The sequence below is a fragment of the Poecilia latipinna genome, unplaced genomic scaffold (genome assembly GCF_001443285.1).
Source record: "Poecilia latipinna isolate Pla-1442-1.1 unplaced genomic scaffold, P_latipinna-1.0 Scaffold4309, whole genome shotgun sequence".
Classification (NCBI taxonomy): domain Eukaryota; kingdom Metazoa; phylum Chordata; class Actinopteri; order Cyprinodontiformes; family Poeciliidae; genus Poecilia; species Poecilia latipinna.
Window position 1 is genome coordinate 5801 of NW_015116925.1, and position 20530 is coordinate 26330.

General features: G+C 35.4%; 1 protein-coding gene across 2 annotated transcripts; it reads left to right on the forward strand.

Annotated features, from left to right (window-relative positions):
- Positions 1-477: 477 nt before the first annotated feature.
- On the forward strand, positions 478-20086 carry LOC106942478 (uncharacterized protein C9orf84-like). 2 transcript variants are annotated; one of them, XM_015025759.1, is made up of 28 exons: positions 478-560; positions 867-936; positions 1033-1162; positions 2242-2332; positions 2406-2569; positions 2673-2835; positions 2908-3022; positions 3160-3301; positions 4141-4245; positions 4322-4451; positions 4708-4817; positions 6046-6291; positions 7068-7448; positions 8510-8749; positions 9353-9547; positions 9633-9725; positions 10892-11073; positions 11853-11925; positions 12047-12116; positions 12684-12859; positions 13528-13633; positions 14271-14382; positions 14860-14981; positions 15897-15984; positions 16823-16954; positions 17133-17282; positions 18262-18895; positions 19768-20086. In XM_015025759.1, coding segments are annotated over exons 1-28 (4308 nt in total). In that variant the 5' UTR covers positions 478-558; the 3' UTR covers positions 19854-20086. The 2 variants fall into 2 exon arrangements, with proteins under 2 accessions (XP_014881245.1, XP_014881246.1); XM_015025760.1 differs by having other exon boundaries at positions 4708-4802.
- The last annotated feature ends 444 nt before the right edge of the window (positions 20087-20530 follow it).

Here is a 20530-nt window from a genome sequence, read left to right on the forward strand (position 1 = left end):
TCTTAAGAGAATGAAAAATGAATAATAAATAACAAAGACTGTGGTATTCTGATATAGGAATGCAATTATATTAGTTGTGTTACCACCCCCACGCCACTAGAGGCAGTAGCAACCCCGAAAAGATGCGACTAAGGAGCAGATTTAGAAGTACACCGAAAGCTACAGAATTTGGTAAAAACGGTGAGTTTTGCTGAAGTAATTAAAGACACAAGTTCAAATCCATGCTGAGAGTGGAGCTCCTTCAATCAGTGCTCCTCCGCATTACAAGCAATGTAACGTGATCCTCTGCAGCAAGTGATGGCAAAGCGGGGCGCGTCATCACGACTTTACACAAATGTGTTTTTACCTCCGCGGCAGAGGCACCGCCGAACCCCTGAGACCGATTCATCGAACCCCTGGGGTTCGATCGAACCCAGGTTAAGAACCACTGCTTTAGATATTTGGAGCGCATCACTCCATCAAACCTCAATAGACGATCTTTGTCACTACTGGCATGACTGGCACGACGACACCGTTTCAGCCCCAAATGAAAACACCGATAACCTACCTAATTAAGACATGTAGGTTTGATACTTTGTAACAAATTATTATTATAAAAGTTTATTTCTATTATTTTTTACGTATTTCTATTATAAGTTTAAAATTAAGGAGTAGAAAATAACTTTTCAGCTAGCTATTGCTAGCTTAAAAACTAGCTAGCTAAATAGGCTAAAATATATTAGCATTTAACAGTTTAATTTTAAGTATTGGGCATACTTACTTAGAGTGACAACACAATCGAATATCTTGCTGTAAGATGGGAGAAACTCAGTTTTTGTCCTTTTAAAATAGATTTTATTACTATTATTATTATTTTACATTTTTAGGTGTGATAAAAACGCCTCAAATGAACTCTTCTCTGCTGTCCGATTTAAAGCTCTTGACTATGTGTTTGAGGTGAGTTTATATCTTTGTGGTGAGGTTTGGCGTCTGCTTTAACTTGTCAGTATCTCAAAATTAAACCTTAGTGTTTTTTTTTATCTTCTTTTATAGGCTAGCACCACTCTGAAGGTTTCCATGAATTTACTGTCGCTGCCAGCGCCGTATCTAACTGGTACCAGTGACCTTTACCCCCACAGTGGCAGGTTACCTGATGACACCTACAGGAAGCCATGGATCCGAGGTAAACAAAACACAAAGATACATTTAAACTGCTATCAATTTATTTATGTGGGGCTGCAGATATTGGAAATAAATTGTAATATATATATTTGAATAATTGTTCAAAATACTGTAGTGTTAAGACTTTGGGCAATAATGTAGCAATAATGTGTAAACAGTTGATTTGTCTTTATATTTTGCTTTATTTGGTTGCAGTTCATCAGGCTTTTTGAAAATGCATTAGTTTATTTTCTACCCTTTAGAAGCACCAAATGCAGTCTTTAAGCAACCCATTACCAGTTTTCTAATGTTTTCTTTTTGCTTGTTTCAAATTTTAGACCAAACAAACACTTTTCTGGCACAAAATACATATTTTATTGGGTGGGACTCTCACAAAGTTACATATAAAAGATAAATAACTTATAAGTTGTAAATCCATAAGTGAGAGGCCAAAACGCAACAAAAATGTTGTGTTTTATTGTGCTGGCATTGTCACGTAAACAGGACCTTAAATGGGAAATTTCTCCTTCAACCTATTCCTGTTAAAACTATGTTTCAGGACTTGTTTATTGTATCCAAAAATCCCTGTAAAACTTTTTAGATCATCAGTTTTTGGTTCCACAAGAGATGTTTTTTTAATTAGATTTTTTGGTCATATCTGTAAAAGTCCTAACGGGGGCGCTGTTGATGCGTCATAAATTTCATGATGAGTTCAAATATTCAAGTAGTTTGATCTATCGCCAGTATTTACCTTTTTTACGTTCTTCAATGTGCAAACTTTGCATATTTTTAAACTTGTTTTAAGCATGTTTTTTGTAACATTATATGCACTAAGAAAATGTTTTCTTTGGGTTTATAGTCAGAGCAAGGACTCAAATGGAAACAAAAGAAATAATTGCTCGGTGCAAAGCCAGATGTTGAATCTTTGCTGGAAAGAAATAAAAGTAAAAGCAACTTTTATAAATACTAGTAAATTTACAGAGCTATGTTTCTCCATTTTCCCAAATTTGCATTTTTTAAAAATAATAATCCTAACTGTGATTGAAAGAGAAATTACACAAATTACTGTATTCATTCAGCTATCCCTACCTTTATTTACAGGAAAGGTGATTTCTTCCTGCAAACTATTTGTCAGTGGTTCAGTTCTTGATGACCTTGGACAGAAAAATCAACTTGTTAATTCATTGGAAAGGTATCACAGCACTGAAATGCAACAAATTAAACTTTTTAAATGTATTTTGTAAACATCTGTGTAAAAATTTCAGATTTATTGTGGAAAAGGATGTGGAGATCGTTCCCAGCTCTAATCCCGAGTCCTTTGATGAGGATCAGTTTGTTTTCCTCCTAAATAAGCAGATTAATGATTCATGTCAGGAAACGTTTTCTAAATGCAGACCTGATCAGACGAGTCCAGAAACTAAGAGCAAAGGTAACTAATTACATTTGTGCTTCCCTCAAATACCTTTTAAGATGGGGAATGTTCTGTCCTGGATTTACTTCGTACAAGTGAGTAAACCTACTTACATCCGTAGATCTCTTTCTCTCTGAGGACTTCATTGCTCCAGATCTGGTGGCAGAGTTAAAACGACATTTACCGTCTTTGAAAGCCAAACTGTCCAGGCTGAAGACGCTTCCTGTGTCCGACCCGCTGCTGAACTCAACAGGAATCAGCATCTCTGAGGACGCCATGTTCAGGTGCTCTTCTGATCCAGAATCATTTCTGCTGCCTCCGGAGCTTCTTGTTACCAGGATTACGTTTCATCCCAGCTGCTTCAGACGATGTGAGTCCTACCAGAAACCTGCAGACGCCAACGCCATCAGTGATGTCACATGTGGAGATTTTCAGGATCAGTTTCTTAAACTTCCTGTCTTGCAGAAAGAGGTACAGGACTCTGCAATTAGTATTTAAAAGTTAATGCATGGACTACTCATTGTTGTTTTATTGCATAACAGTAATAAAAACACTTTATAAGTGTCAGATTGTTTGGTTATGTATATATTTTATTATCTTTTCTGCAGTCTCTGCTGTTACCGCCTGTAGTCGACAGTTTCCGGCTTAAAACACAAAAGTTCACGGCTTTTTCTGGTGTCGATGGTTGTGTGAACATTTCTCCAGAACCAGTAGACGAGGAATGTTCTGTCCTGGATTTACTTCGTAGAAGTGAGCTTAAAATCCTTGAAAATCCTTGAATTTTATTAAGATGTTTTTAAAGGCTTGTGAAGTGCTTGGTATTCAAAACACTGAGTTTGGGAATAAAGTTCAATCTAATGTTTGATTAAAAGCCTAAATGTGGGAAATGTTATTTACAGTTGAAATCATATATTTTCATACATTACATATTTTTTTTCACAGTGTGAAGTTAAATCAGATTAAACGTTTCTTGTTTTATGTTAGTTAGAATTACCAAAATTATTTCTATTTGACAAAAGCCAGAAAACTTAGAGAGAACATTTTTTAGATATTTTTCTATGTAACTCTCTTTATTATGTTTAAGCATTTAACTTGAACAGGAAGGCTGATGTGTTTCAATGTAATTAATATTTATTATTTATTTTTTCTTAATGTCTTATCTGTGTATTTGAAATAGAGATTGCTTTTTATTTTATAAGTGAAACAACGTTGTTGAAATTGGGGATTTTTTTGTTAAATTAGCGTTTTGTTCTCAGACCCATCAGGTCTTTAGAGTGAGTGAGAGGGAGACGTTTCAAAATATATAATTTTACTATATTTTTACCTTGTACCTGAATGTAGAATGCTACAGCAAGACATTATTAATTACAGTAATAAATAACATATAATTGTAAATTTAAGCTGTCCTTTTTTTAATTAATTTGTATTGTTTTTATATCTAAACTGCTGGAAAAGTTTGAAAACTTACCTGAAAAATGCCTGAAAAATGTTTGAATTTTACTGTGTAAAAGTGCATGAAGCCTAATTTTTTACATTAAGTGAAAATATAAAGCAGGAATTTATTTATAATTTTCTCTTTTTTCCTGTAGCTTCTCTTTCAAAGACTCCAGTGGAAATTTCTCAGTTTGATTTACAACAAAAACAAATAAAAGAAAAGACACAGAGTGGAAAACTGGTGGAATCAGGACTCTCAGGTAAATGCACACAAAACATCTCTGCAGTCTGGAGTCCAAGCTGCGATTTGGTCCAAAACGTTTTGTTTTTTTTAAGGGAGTGCTGCGTCTCCAGCTGGAACAGAGCTGGACTTTATTCTGAGCCCAATTCCTAAGAAGAACCGAACCCACAGCCGTCTGTCCACATCTCATCTCCAGGAAGAAAAACTTTCTCCTTTCATTCCCACGTGAGAAAATATTTCAGCTTCATGTTCAAACTTTAGGTTCTCCAAAAGAAAATAAATTTTATCAGCATTTCATACAAGACAATAATATTCATAATAAAAACGACTGACTATGTGATGAACAACGGAAATCTCAAACCAGCGTCAGACTAACTCAAATTTCAGTCGACTTTTTATTACAGAAACAAACACTTGACTCTGTAGCATTCTTTATGTTAATGCATTTTTAAAAAAAGTAACAATCATGATTGTTTTTCAGGTCTTTGCTCTCAACAAGAACCAAAAATGAGATGAAGAAAACGGTCTGGAGCTCAGAGAAGCATCTGACCTCCGTTGTTCGCTTCCTGTTGTCAGATAAAAACTTTACAGGTAAAAACTTTATCAGATGTTAGAAACTTTCACTACAAAACAAGGACAAATAACTTTAACACTACATTTTTAATTTTAAAACGCTACAAAAAACACAATACAGCAAAATGTGTTTTCTTTATAAGATATACTATATCTGGATGATTTTATTTGCATTTTATAGCACTTTGGAGAAATGTACTACTTTTCTTGCCGTATTAATTTCACTGCAAAAATTTCACTTGTTAGAATAAGTTATAAAAAAAAAATATAAAACAAAATATTTTTCCTAAAATATTTGTGCAGCCATCTGCAAATGGAGCTAATATTTTTTAACAATATTCAAGAATTATTATGATTATTTTAATTAATTCACCAACATAACATTACAGACTACCAAACAAAGGTATTGATCTACAAAAGAGCAAAAATCAATTATATTACAGTACAGACGTTATAACCGCTTCTGCACTGCAGGAACATTTATTTGACTAAAATTGTTGCTAATATTCTTTCAAATAATCAATTTAACACAGATTGTAACAACTCTAAACTTTCAAAACATCATCTTTAATTAAAATTCTCACACTTACTAATTAATATTTGATTAATTTAACGTTGTTAGAATCCATTTAGGTGTTTTTTTTGTTGTTTATCCTGTTTTAGTCAAGTAATGATTTGGTTTAGGGTTACAATATTGCCATATTGTGATGGCAATATTTTGCCATCACAAATATTTTGCCATCACAAAATATTTTATTGTGTCCTGATATTTAAAACCATTGAAGTAATAATTTCTTTATTATTATTATCTGTCAAAATTTTGAACTTTTATTGTACAATAAAAGTGAGTGCAGTGCTCTCTGTGGACCACCAGGGGTCGGTATTTTCCTGAGGAAAAGGTTTATGTACTTTATTTGTTTATTTTACTTTGTTAATCTGTAGTGAGTAGATATTTCTTAGTCTAATATTGGTTATTTAATAATAAATTATTGGTTACAGTAATGATTGGCTTTCATCAATATTTCTCCTTTAGTTTAAGTATTGATTAACCTTGTTTTGATTTTAAGTAAATTATAATCCAGGGAAATATACAAAAAGTCTCAACTTTCTTCTTTCTATATGTAAGAGATTGTTCCATCCTTCAACTTTATTTATTTTTATATATTAAATTATTGATTGATTCATCAATATGAAATATATCTTATCAATCCCCAAATGATTTCTCAAACTCTTCATTTTCTCACAGAGCCTGGTTTACATGAACCAGCCTCAGGGTTTCATCCTCTGCGTGAAGCGTTGGGAGTTATTAAACTAGAAAAACAAAGTTTCAACAGTGCTGTTGACAAACTGGAACTACGTCTGGAGACAGGAAAGCCAGAGATAATTCTGGGTAAAAACCTCGAGTTGATTGAAATGATGATGACTGAGGTTCCTACAAATGGACAGAACGAGAAGGAAGACTTCAACAGAGCGACACCTGAACATGAGGAGGGTGAGGATCTGTGTAAAGATATTTTATGACAGTCCCTTACAGTAATTTTGTTCGTTAAAATAAATATTTGATTTATTTCATAAGATGTATATATAAGCCAATAAGTAGAAATATACATTATTTTTTGCACGTTTTTGTTCTCCCATTTGGATCTAAGCGACTTCTGAAAACAATCCAAACGCTTAAAAATGTTTCGCAATACATTACATTTCTTTTGGTGTCTGGAAAATGAGCCTTCATAAACCTTTCAAATGTAACAAATCAGCAGAGCCCAGCTGTGGTTACCTAGCAACCCAAGCAGAGCTCCAGCACATTTGATCAGCTGGTTTTACCACTTTATGTTGTATAATGGCTGCTGGAAAAGACAAGTGATTTGTTGTTGACTCTGGAAACCATGTGCTGCATTCTTGTTGGTTGTACAGAAGGCTCTACTTTTGCTTTTCAAAGATATATGTTTGTATAATTCTGCATCTGTTTGCAGCCATTTTCAGTTGCAAGTGTAAACGTTGAGTTAGTGGCCAGCATCAGATTATTAGGATTTAAAGGGACAAGAAGATAAAATCTCTTTATCTAACAATGATTTTGTGCAAAAAAATGTTTTATACATCTTCATCACCTTTCTATCCGTTTTAACTATGATCAATAAAAATATATAAACATACATACATATATATGTATATGCAAACAACAAGCACAGGAAAAACCATAAAGCTAACCTGTTCAAGGAAGCAGAATAGGCCTCCTTTAATATTTGGTGGGTTTTTTTTTTGTTTTAGTTAAATTTCTCCGTGTGGATTCTCCAAACAACACTGATCTCCTAAAAAAAAGTCCCACTGATTCATCCCGGTTCTTGTCCTCGAAACACATTGTCGGCCCAAACAGTCGGGAACGAAGCACCACCAGCACCGGTCCAGAGAAGACACATTCAGAACCCGCTGCCGGTTCTCCTGCGCTCGTCAACGTCAGCAGCGGTGTAACAGATTGGTTTAGGAGCTCCGGTGGTTCTGGGTGCTCTCAGCTCTCCAGATCAAACATTGGAGATAATCAGAAGAGTTTGATCTTCACGAAACATCGACCCGAGAAGAACCTGGACCCTCTGTCCGACTTCATGATGCTGAGGTCACAGCAGCTGGCTGCAGCTACAAGCATCTCTGCAGGTACAGCCACACAGTCATCAGCTCCTTTTCTCTAAAAAAACCCTGTGGTTTATGGCTTATTTAACATTTTCCTCCTCAACAGTTAATACAGCTGAGCTTCTCTTACTTTAGTTAATAATAATGTCTTAATAAAAGCAAAAAGGTTCTGTTAACACTGACAATAATCTAAAATTGTAGCTGACTCTGTAAGAAGAAAGTGAAAACTTCAGCATAGTGACAGATATTAGAAATGTTTCTAATGTTTCCACATTCAACAACAATTCAAAGTCTTAAAGGTTTTACCAAACACTTTAAAACAATTAAATTTGTAATTTTTTTCTCTTGTTTCCTTGGATAATTTAAAATAAAAAAGTTTGATTTTCTGTCAGTTATCTAATCATCAGATTTGAATTAGATTGATGCATTGATGCTTTCTGAACCTTCAACAGAAAGTTGTTTTTTTTTACTATTCAAATTCAGAAATACTTTAGTGATCCCAAAGGGAAACTAAATGTTATTATAACTCATATTAAATCCATTTTTTAGAGTTAGTGATGGTTATTGGCAGAAAAAATCTCCTATAGTGGTGATAAAATGTTTATGTGGGCGCTAGTCAGTTTGGATTTTAGTACTTTAATAATTTATTTGAACTTTTCTTCTTCAGGATGATACGATTTGACAAACAGTTTCAGTAAAGATGCATCGATAAATCTGCACCAATTTCCTTAATTTTGTGAGATTGGCCGATACTCACATGTGGAGCTGATCTTATCTACTTCGACAAAGGTCTAAAATTCAACCACTGTCCTCTTTGCTAAAACACAATTGGTGCACAAAATACTAAATATGAAAAGAAGAGTGGTCAGATATGCAGTAAGAATTACACCAGCAGCTTGTTGGTGACTAAAGTATTATTATTCATATTTTAGCCTGTATGTGTAATTATGACCATGTGTGGATTAGAAAAAATCCATCCATATTTGTGCCATAAGTTCTTTTTTCTAAACTTAATTGAAGAACAGAATCTCAGTTTCTCTTTATGTTAAGTTTCTCTCTGTGATTTCTTTCCATCGTGTTCGTAGAACCAGAAGAAGAAGAGGCGAACCATCAGACGCCAGAGCAGCATCATCACCCTCCAGAAGAGATGAAGACGACTGACAGGAAGCCAGCGTACGTGAGCCTCGCTGTGATCGGAGACGCAGTCAGAGAGCAGAACCCGGCCGCTCTGGGGGCGGGTCGGATCGACGGTCGGATCGACGGTCGTCCTGTCTGCGACTCGGACCTCAAACATCACAGCCGAGTCATTCAGGTTCAGCCAACAGGTGAACATTTGGATCAAATGCTTCCTGTCAGAGAAATGATTAATGAGATTAAAAGGGATGAATCGATTATTCAGATGATTGTCAATTAATTTAGTAATCGATTAATCGTTAAATGGAGAATATAGACTGAAAAAAGGCCATTTGCTGAAAGAACAAAATACTCAGAGCAGTAATTAAACCAAAACTGTACAGTAATGTTTACATTTTAACATAAAAGATCTTTGTAAATATGTTGACCTAAAAAATAATCACATGATCAGCCGGTATTGATAAGTCGAGCAGAAAGCACAAAATATTTTTCTTGCATGCAGATTCATCCTTTGCTACAAATGATAAAGTTTAACTAAATAAATGCTTGTTTGTTGCATTTTAGGCAATAAGACATATTTCTTTAAAAAAAAAAAAAGAATTAGCATTTTTTTTTAAATTTCTGATAAATATCAAAGTGTCAGAATGTGACAATATTTTAGCCCATTAATCGTCAGAATGATCGATTACTAAAATAGTTGTTAGTATTTTTACTAATGAATCCACTGCTGTCTGTTGAACAGTGTTTGTATAAAAATGTCTGAAATGTTCCTAAAAGTTGCTGCTGCCCTGCAGAGAGTCAGCGGCGATCTTTCTGCGAGCTGCTGGCCGTCGCTCTGCCTTGCTTGAGTTCGGCCAGGCAGCTGGGGCTCCACTTCCCGTCGTGGGGAGACTTCAGCTGCTTGTCCCCAGACCAGACGCACTTCCTGCTCAAACAGCAGGACCGGGCCCTCAGCAGGACCCCGGCAGGGAGCGCCGAGCTGCTCAGAGGTACGACCGCTTTTCTTTTCACTTATCTGACATCTTATTATGTTTTTTTAATCAGATATTCACTCTTGTGTCCTTATTGCTGCAGCTCAGGAGCAGCTTTTTAACCTGGCTGCTCTCATCCATGTGTTGGTGACGTTCAAAGAGCTGCTGCTGAAGTGTGACCTGAGCATCGCTGTGGGTCAGTGTGAACTGAAATCTCCTGTCTGAAATGATTAGTTGGATTTATCCTGATTAATTGATTATTGAAATAATCGTCACTTAATTTACGTCACAGCACAGCCGTTTCAGGTTCAGCCATTTCAAATTTAAAAATACTTTCTTGATCCCAAAGGGAAATTAAATGTTGTTGTAACTCATTAATTAAGATTCTTCAGATATTGTAGATGGTGATTTCCTGTAGCAGTCTGTTACAGTGAATCTGAAGAAGCCTCTGACTGAAGATAATCTGTTTTATGTTTTTTACTGATAATACTTTACCTTTTCTAAAGATTTAGACAAAATGTTTCCTGAGATGTAAGCTAATATTAATAAATTTATTCATATTCTGGACCGAGTAATTGTGATTAATAGATTTATTGAAATAATCGCCAACTAATTTAGTAATTGATTAACAGACCCAAAAAGGCCATTTACTGAAAAAACAACACACTCAAAGCAGTAATTATTCCAAAACTGTACTCTATATATATATATATATATATATATATATATATATATATATATATATATATATATATACATTTTGCATTTATGGTAGAAATAAACCTTTGTCTGTAAATATGTTCTTTCCAAAACTCCTTAAGAGGCAGTTTTAGCTTCAACTGGCTCAGATTCTGTGAAAAAAATTATTTTATTAAGCAGCTTTTGCTATATAAACATGGTGACGTTAGAAGTATTTTGTTTTAGCTGCAAATGACCAAACAAACCCTAAAGGAATAAATGTTATTGTATTTAAAAGAAGATTGGATTATCTGCTTTATGCATGTTTTAATCTAATTTTAATATTTCATAAAAAGACTTAAGTGGTTAAATAAAAACATCTGCTGAATTTTTTTATTTGTTTAATTGATCAATAAAATAATCATCAGAATAATCGTTTATTAAAATAATCATTAGTTGCAGTTCTAGTTCTTGAATTAAGTTAATTACAGGTAAAAGTATTGGAAACTTGTTAAAATGTTGTGGAAACCAGGCATACACGCACGCGCGCGCACACACACACACACACACACACACACCGAGGGTTAAATAATGAAATATGTTATAACGAAACCAAAACCGTACCAAGTCTTGTAATAAAGTGAAGGAAGTGAAACAGTCATCTGATATTTTGTGACTCTTCAGAGTACCTGACCAAAGCAGCTCAGACGTGTGAGGATCACCGCCTGATGCAGCTGAGGAAGAGGCTGCAGATCATCCTCTACCTCAGTCGCAGGAAGGAAGAACCCGACTTCAAACTGCTGGAGCTGCAGCAGCTTCTGGCCGAATGGCTGCAAACGAGAAAAGGAAGCAACTCTACAGAGAAAGTCGGTTTTCTCACAAGATTTTGTTGCATATTTAAATAGTTGCTAAAGTATTTGTAACCTTTCAACTTTTGGTCACATTGTGGTCTCAGAAATTAATGTATTTTAATAGGATTCAATTTAATACATCAAAGCAAAAGTAGTGCATAATGTTAAAGTGGTTTTTATTTTTAAAACCATGCATTTATCAATTGCCGTTTCTACTCTGATGCCAGTTGGAGACATAATTTTGAGAGTCAAAGTCATAATTTTGAAGTCATAATTTTGAGATACAGAGTGAATTTTTTACTTTAAGAGTCATAATTTTGAAATAGAAAGTAGTCATTTCAAATTTCAAAGTCATGACTTTAAAATGAATAATTATGAGATCTGGGCTTCCACTGGAGCGACCGCGCTTTGAAAAGCAGCATGAAGTTGACTCTCATAATTGATACTTTCATTTTATAGTCATGACTTCCTGTTGGGTTTTAATTTTTTCCTTCATGGCGTAAATGAGCCCCCATATATGATCTGTTTGCAAATAAGCTTTATATTATCTAGTAGTATATTTAGTGTAATAGTAATTTTATTGTACTCTATAAATCTGTGCAGAAGAAAGGGAGGAAATAAAAGTAATTTTGTTTTCCATTTCACAAATATTTTATGTGATAAACTGTTTTATCACATAAAATCTAAACAAAATTATTTTTGGTTTGTAGCTGAAATGTGACAAAATGTGAAAAGATTGATGGGTTTTAAATACTTTTGCAAGGCAGAGTAATAAATCAGCTTCTGTGTTTTAGATTCTTGTTATTCTCTCTGTGGAATCTCATGAAACCAGTTCAAAGGTCATCAGCAGCTTGAGCAAAGTAACCGGTGAGCAGGTTTCAGATTTAATTAGCAGAAATTCTCATTGACTTTCATTTCCTGTTGCTGTATTTACAGAAAATAAATGAACCTGGAATCATTTTCAGACGTTTGTGTCGTTTTGCTGCAGGAGCTGCAGTGAGTTCAGTTTGTCCTGATGAGGAGAAGAAGAAACTAAATGGCGCCTCTGTGGTCAGCAGGTCCTGAAAGTATTAAATTCAATCAATGTTTTCATCCAAACAGTGAGAATAATTATAAAATGCATGCTCTATTAAGTTAAATTACTATTTAACTTGAGATGTTTTACTACATTTATTATGAAAATAATTTGTCATTATTTTTTTACATTCCAGCAAAACTGTAGACTTCATCTTTCATTTACCTTTTTTATGATGCTGAAACAAACAAGCAGGCTGGATGTGAACCTATCGGCTGGCAATGAATTGATTTTATTTATCAATCAGTTCATTTAATTTTAGGTTACTTTTCCCCAATGCGCTCCCTGGATTTCCATAGTGATGCCATCAGCACAGCCGCCATTTTGTTTTATTGATGTTTTATATAAGTTTATTATGTGAATATTTTGAGTATATTCTTGTAGTTAAAAAGAAATAAACAACAAAAAAATAGATTAAAATCGGATTTAGTATGAGATTTTATTTTTAAACCGTATCGCCTGGATTGGTTTATTATTTTACTTTAAAATAAAGACAGAAAATATGGCTGGCTCCTTCACTTTGTTCTTTCTTCCTGTCCTGTTTTCCCAGAGTGAGCGGCGGCGACTGTGTTTTGGTGTTTGAGCAGAACATCGGACCCGACTTTCCCTGGAGCTGCTTCTCAGTCCTGGTAGAGTTCGACCATCCGGGTCCGTCCCGCTGGTCCCAGATCTGCAGCGACCGAAGCATCAGCCGCCTCTCCTTCATCACCAGCCTGACCGACTCTGGTTTGATTCCTGCTCGCTTGTCAACCATCCAGCTCCCACCCCCCACCCCATCTCTCTGCTGGAGGGCAAAAAGCTGCTGGCAGACGATGGCTAGCATTGGTTTTAGCTGATAAGTTGTCAACATAATGCGCTAAATCTTAAACATACCCCTGTTACAAACAACAAACAACAAACGTAAGAAAAATGGACACCGTGCTTTGCTGCTCTGACAATCTACCACATCTCTGTTAGCTTAGCTAATAGCAGCGATCACTTATTAATAATCGCAAAATAAACCCTGAGCCTATAAACATAAAACTGTAACAGACTGAATGTTCCTTTTCTTTGTGTGGTAAATGTTTGAGTATTTTTTGGTGTTGAATCCCAGTACTTTCGTTGTTGTCAGTTGCTCAGTTGCTATGGTAACGAATAGCGTAGCCGGCATAGAAAGCGAGAATAGATGAGAATACGAGTTGTTTTGAGTTATTCCTCAATGGGTTTCTGTTATTTTCCTTTAAATGTGGCTCACTGCACTAAATTGGCAATACCTACATCTCAAGGTTTCTTTTAGCTAACTGGACTGTTCTACCGCAGCAGCATGTAAAAAATAGTCTGTTTGCCCTCCAGCATTGTGCACATATGGAACAACAACATGCAGGGGATCTAAATGGTTGTTTCTTCCCTTAAAGACGCAGAGAAAATCTGTTGGCGTCTGGAGGATAATGTCCCGTTTGTGTTGCTGGTGACCGATGGGCTTCTGAATTATCCTCTGCTGCTGCAGACACTTGAGTCAAGGTGAGACTTTCAATACATCCATTACAACTCAGCATTTATCGTATCGGTTATCATTTATTGTGATAAATTTCTTGTCATGATGAGAATTTTGATTTATCGATGTCACAATAAATATCAGTTATTGGTGTTTAAAAAAAACAAAAAACTGTCAGGATTGTTATTTTTGTAATTTTCTCCACTGTTTGTTCATTGAGAGCATCAATAAAATATGAAAATATGATTAAATGAAGTTACTGTGTGGAGTTTACTGGGGCTATGACTATAAATATAGTTATTGTCACCTTTACTATTATCACAATTGCATCCAGCACCAAGATCCCCTAGCCTTCAAAATAAAAGCTCAGATTCTTTTCACAACAGGTCCTATTTACGATTTTAATCAATACCCCCCTTTCTTTTTTAATAAGAAAATTACAAATGACAGAAAATATTGTAAAAAAAAAAAAAAAAGTGTTTATTTTAGTCATCCTGTCTGTGAGGTGTTTCAGGGCCATGCAATGACCATTTTTGTTTCATTACAAGAACATAGTCATAATATTAGCCAAGAAAAGCAATTTTACCAGAAAAATGTCTTAAAATGTTGGCTTTAAACTTAATCTTGGAGCTTTGGGTTTCTAAGTGTCCGTCTGTGTTGCAGCTTCGGTGTAACTGTGATGGAGAGGAGCCACAGCCTGACTTTGCAGAAACTCGGAGGAATCCATAACTACGCTGTGATCACTGTAGACGAAAGCACAGCTATCGTCATTCAGGTATCCGGACACATCAGACTTCTGGCGTATCCAGTCTCTATGCAGGATCTGCTCCACCTCAACATTAAATACTAATTTGGATAAATTAGTATTGTTTGCAAACCATCTTCAGTTTGAACGGTTTTATTTTATTCAACTTTTATGTTACTGGTGTTAGACATGTCATAATTCTGGACGTAAACAATGGCTGAAAATTATAATTATGAACTAATGACAGAAGTCTGTCTCACTGAAGAGCAACGCATCAGTCAGACCAACTCCAGACTCTGACCTCGCCTCCAAACAGAGTTCAGTGGAAATACAGGAGAAGTTTGTATTAAATAAACATATAAAGCTTCCTGTTTTAAAGGAAGGGAATGTGGTGACTTTTGTTGTCGTGTCTGTCACTGACACAGTTTTTCACTTTAAGTGACATCATTGTTGATGACTGACTGATCTAGTCTGTGCTGTTTGGTGTGTGTGTGTGTGTGTGTGTAGGAGCAGGGTGAACTGGGTCAAGACCGAGCCAGTGAGAGGCTGGTGATGAGGCTGACCGCTCTCTCTCTGCAGTACAGCTGCTGCTGGCTCGTCCTGCACTGCCCTGACAGCCGAGGCGGAGGGTCAGAGTTCACTAAAACTTCATTACGCTGATCAACCCACTGACTAACAAGTCCTTCCTACCTATTAGCAGACTTTCTTGTAGCTTGGTAAACTCAATTTGATCAATAACTCTTTGGGGGGTTTTGTAGATCTTCATACTTCGGCTGGTTTTTCACTTATCACTGCTTCACTTTCTGACAATCTCAGAAATATTTTTGTCATTTAAGCCATTAAACTAAACTTTAAATTAATTATTCATAAAAAGGCTCCTAAAGTCAAAGGATTAACCAATATGGAGACAACCTGTTAGGGCTGGACAATACATCAGTATCAGTAGATAATATGTTTGATACAATATTCAGCGGTCAACTAACTCGCTCATTCTCTGGTTACCTAGCAACTCATTCTCTGGTTACCTAGCAACAGCCTTTTGAGTAGCTTGTGCAATAGCAGTTTGAGTTTCTCCTCTGTGCCTCATAACTGCTTAAAAATAAAACAACGGTGTGGAGTGAAAACTGGCAGCATTTCAGATATTTGAGACAAAAAAACTAATCAATAATTATCAATATCGACTGATATGAACCTCAGCCATATCATCCTGCTCTATAGCTTATTATCTAAACTTGTTTAATAATAAATTAAAATAATTTATTATTCTAATGATTTTTTTTAAATGAATCTGTGAACTGAAGCCTTTTTGGTTAACCAGACTTAAAGGTTTTGTTTTGCCAAACAAACAAAAAAAAAAAAAAACGTTTTAAAATATGTTACCATAATCTTAAATAAAGTACCTTAAATCCAATAAAAAACTTAAAAAGCCTTTTAGAAACTAAGGAGAGCTAGTAATCAAGACTCTTAAGGGGTAAACCTCTAAATGAATTGGGAGTATTTTAAAACCAACTAAGTTTTACTTTAAAGTTTGTGTGTAATTGCAGGTTTTCAAGCGAAACCTTCAACAACTTGGCGTTGGTTTATTCGTCTCTGGTTTTGTTCGGCATGAAGTCCGAGGACCTGGATGTGAAGGTAGAAACAAATGTTTTTAGGTTTTCTGCCTGGAGTGGCTCACAGCAATAAAAAAAAACTAAAATATGTTAAAGTTTTAATGAACAGTCATATTTAATAAACTAGGATCTGTGTTTTTGGTTCTTTATGCAGCAAAAACATTAAATTTTACCAACTGTTTTTGGTCTAGTTTCTATTTTAAATATCTTAGTAGACTTAAAATCAGACAAAACTAACTTACAAGTAACTTTTTAAGAAGAAATATTTAAGCCATAACTTATGAGAAAAAAATATATTTCCCATAAAATGTCTTATTCTAATGTTATTTCATTTATAACTATTACATATTTATCAATATTAAGCAATAATTGACTTAAAACAAGCTCCTATATTTTGCTGAAAAGTTACTTGTAAGTTAGTTTTGTCTTATTTCAAGTTGACTAAGATATTTCCACTAGAAACTCTCCCAAAAATACTTGGTATGATTTGTTTTTTGCAGTGTTTACATAGTTTTAATTAAGCCACATTTCTATTTTAATAAGGTTTATTTTGGTCTGATCGGATGTAGTATTTTCATCTAAACTTTGTGTTTTTATCAGCTGTAAATGAAAAATCATCATAATTAACAACTTAACCTATATTGTGGGTTTCAGTTACTGAAATAAATGAAGCTTTCAGTAATATTCTAACTTACTGAGTATGACTTTATGTCTTCGTGACTCAATTATATTAATAACAAGCAAATTGTTCAGGTATAGAAAGTGTTTCATTTGTTGTATTATTGTGTTGCAGTATTATTTAATGAAATGTGACCAGTTTCACCAGTGGTTTCCCGTTGGTTCTCTCCACTGGTTTTCAGGTGCTGATTGTGTCAGAAGTGTTGGAAATGGCCGAGTTTATCAATCAGATCTGCTTCAGCTCCCTGATGTCCAAATATGGAGATCCTGTGAGCTACCTGGACAGAGACTGGCTGACGGTCAGCCCCTCTCAGGTGAGACTAAAGTTTTATTATGTTTAATGTTTAAATGCGTCTTTCCAACAAAGAAAATCTCTTAGTCTGCCTCTGACACTCTGTTGTAGTTTCCTATAAAGTTCACTCACCAAAAAGCTTTAGACGTTTTTGAATTTTCACATCTCAGCTTTATAAGTGTCTTTGTCGTTTCATTTAGGAGGAGGCGTGTCTGTCCCAGTTCCCGTGTGTCAGTCCTCTGGTCGCTCAGCTCATGCTGAGCAGAGCTCCCTCCCTGCAGTGGCTCCTGGGGGCCGACCTGCCGCAGCTGTCACAGTTACTTCCTGAAGTCCCACAGAAAGTCCTTAAGGTGACGCCGCCACTACTAACCCATTTTTGATATTTTACATTTTTCTGTTTGTATACATTATGTTATACTACTTTAAATGATTATCACTTCAATTTTTAGAGTTATTTTTAAAAAAAGCCCAACTAGGGACAAATGCTGTGAATTAGCTGTTGCTATTGCACCATGATGCAAACATGGGACTGCTGTTTTATTCAGTTGGTCTATGTCGATGTGTGTCTGTCCCCATTAAATAAACTTTATAATAATAATAAAGGGGCAGTAACACGTAAAACTGACTTTTTGGAACCTTTCCTTTACAAATTCCCCACTCAGCTCCTTCAGACTAGCCAGCAGCAATTAGCAAACACCTAATTCGTGGAACTGCACATCAGCCGAGCTCATAATAGGAGCTACTTCTCGGAGCATTACTGGTAAAAACGTTAAAGGGTTAATAAAGAAGACATGTCATTCAGCATTCAGCTTCTATGCACCACAAATCTGGAACAAACTTCCAGAAAACTGTAAAACAGCAGAAACACTGACTTCCTTTAAATCTCGACTAAAAACCCACCTGTTATTTGAAACGTAAGCAATTACGAATTTAACGATGGCACTTGACGATGTAATGTTTTGGTTGTTGATTCTATGATGCATGACTTTGTTTTTATTATGTAAAGCACTTTGAAATGCCTTGCTGCTGAAATGCGCTATCCAAATGCAATTTGATTGACTAATCATTTTTAGATCTGTGTAGCATGAATGCTGCCTCATATCTTCTGATTTTAAGTCTCCATGATGTTGTTTTCTCTTTGAAAGCTTTTCTATTTTGCAGTTGCTATGCTAGCTTCAGAAAGATGAGCATAGCAATTAACATTTCAAGAAATTATTTTAACATATTTTGCAATAATGATTGAAAAACAGATTAGATGTTATAATAAAAAAAGGCACAGTGAAGCTAAATAATGCCACAATGTGCTGCCTCGCTTCTTCCTGTTTTTAGCTGTTCAGTGACATCACTTCCTTGTACTTGAGCAACTCAGAGCCAGCAACCCCTCAGATTAATGAGAGCGGTTCTGAACAACCCTTCAGAACCGCTCAGACCTTCGGCGCCGAGTCCGAGTTCATGAACCTTCTGCACCCAGAGCCTAACAGCAGCTTCCTATGTGGAGCTACGAACCCAGACCTGTTCCCCAACCAGAACCCAGACTCTTCAAACTTCAAACTGGACCTGAACGGTTCCTTTGGGAGTCCTGTTAAGGCCTGGACCGGTCCAGATCCCTGGAAGGAGGAGGAGATGCCTCCTGTCTGGAGAGGCAGAGCTGGAGCGGCAGGGAGAGTCGTGGAACGGGCCGGTGATCTGTGGGCGCCGAGAGATTCCCCAGACATTTCATACCTTCAGACAGCAAACAGCCCGGTTCTACTGGATTCTCGGTTCAGTTCCAGTCACACTTCCTGCAGTGACCTCCAGCATCCCCAGAGCGCTCACTTCATGTTCAGTCAGAGCCCTCCTATGGCGGCTATCTTGGATCAAAGCCGTCACAGTTTGACCAGCAGCGGTTCTTCTTTTGGACCCAAGTTCTGGAGCGGCGAGGAGAGGAAGAGGAGCGGAGACACAGCTGGTCTGGTTGGATCAGGTCAGAGCAGCTCACTTCCTGCGTTTCCTACAAACAAGCAAAACTTTGTTGATATTTCGATAATTGATTTCTTAATTGCGTCGTTTCCATTAAATAATAAACATTTAAATAAGTTTGGGCTAGAGTTGGGCAATTATCGTATCATTTATTATTTATCGCGATAAATTTCTTACCATAAGAATTTTGAAATTTATCGCTGCTACGATAAATTTCATTGATGTTTAAAACCTCCTGAAACTGTACCTGTCTTTGGGATTGTTAATTTTACTATTTTTTCCACAGTTTTTTCATTATGAGTATCAATAAAAGTTAAAATACAATTACTGTTAATACAGTTAATGTGAGCAGCTTAGTGGTAAAAATCACATTTTTATGTAACTGGTGTCCAAAAGAATATTACAACTTTTTCTGACTGCTGTGACACTCAGTCACCAAAAATCACCTAAAAGAGTAAAAGTAATGAATAATTCTTATTGACACTTTTATCATCTTCACAGTGGCCCTTTAAAATAATACAATAAAACTTTGAGTTCACATGATAAGACATTAACAAACATGCAGCGCCATCATCCTCCCACTACTTCCTGTCGTCCTCACTTTGTGGTTTGCACCATTGGTTGTTGATCATGTGACTTGTGTAATTTGAGTAAAATGTTTCCACTGCAGTTTTGCAAAAAACACGAATTTCAATACAAAAAATATAAAAGAAAACACCAAATAATTTTTTTTTAAATTGACGTGTCTTCATTAAGCAAATTGATTTGAAGATGTCAATTCGTGCAGGTATGTGGTCAATGGAAACGCAGCTAATGTTTATTTCATGTTTTTCTAAAAATTGATTTTTTTCTTATCTGAGTGGTTTTGTTTTGCAGTGCTGACGCCGCTGAAGAGGGGAAGGCTGAGCTATGAGAGAGTTCCTGGCAGAAAGGACGGACAGACGAGGCTTAAACTGTTTTAATCTTCTTTTAAAAATGAGATTTTCATTTTATCGGAGCTGTAAATGTTTCCAACATTATTGTTCCTTATTTAAGAGTTTTACCATTTCCACTTTAAAAGGTAATAATAAAAAATGAATTCAAATGTAATTAAACTTAGTTAATTCAGTAGCTGTGATGTAAAACATGTCACTCATATATGATTGTAATTTAAAGATTTTCACAGAAAAGATTTAATAAAATGAGGTCAGCTTGGTCTTCTGTAACTCGTTAATCTGGGAGAAATTATGAATGGATTAAATCACGTCCTTTACTTCCTATTGGGAACAGATGGGTAGTAACTAATTTATGGAGATTTACTTGAGTAACGTTTTGAAAAAAATAGGAGTATTTGTACTATGCAGTACTTTTTGAGTAGCTATTATAAAGTATTGTTGCTCTTGAGTGAAATTTCTGGAAACTGAGTGACATCAGTGAACAAGTTTGTTGTAAATAAATATTAAGTTTTTGTTAAAGTTTTATATTGAAAGAAACATATTTGGGGGAAAAAATGCATGATTTTGTTATTTTATAATGTTTTATTTATATAACATTTTCTGACATAAGCAGGTTCAATTAATAAATAGTAAATATTAAATGTAGGATTAATTGTGATGAATCAATTGCTGAAATAATCGTCAACCAATCTGGTAATTGATTA

Bases quoted from the DNA above. Each gene is read 5' to 3' on its own strand.
- LOC106942478 (XM_015025759.1), top strand. The intron at 4,818-6,045 runs GTAAAAACTTTA...ATTTTCTCACAG, and splicing joins GTCAGATAAAAACTTTACAG to AGCCTGGTTTACATGAACCA. The intron at 6,292-7,067 runs GTGAGGATCTGT...TTTTTGTTTTAG, and splicing joins GACACCTGAACATGAGGAGG to TTAAATTTCTCCGTGTGGAT.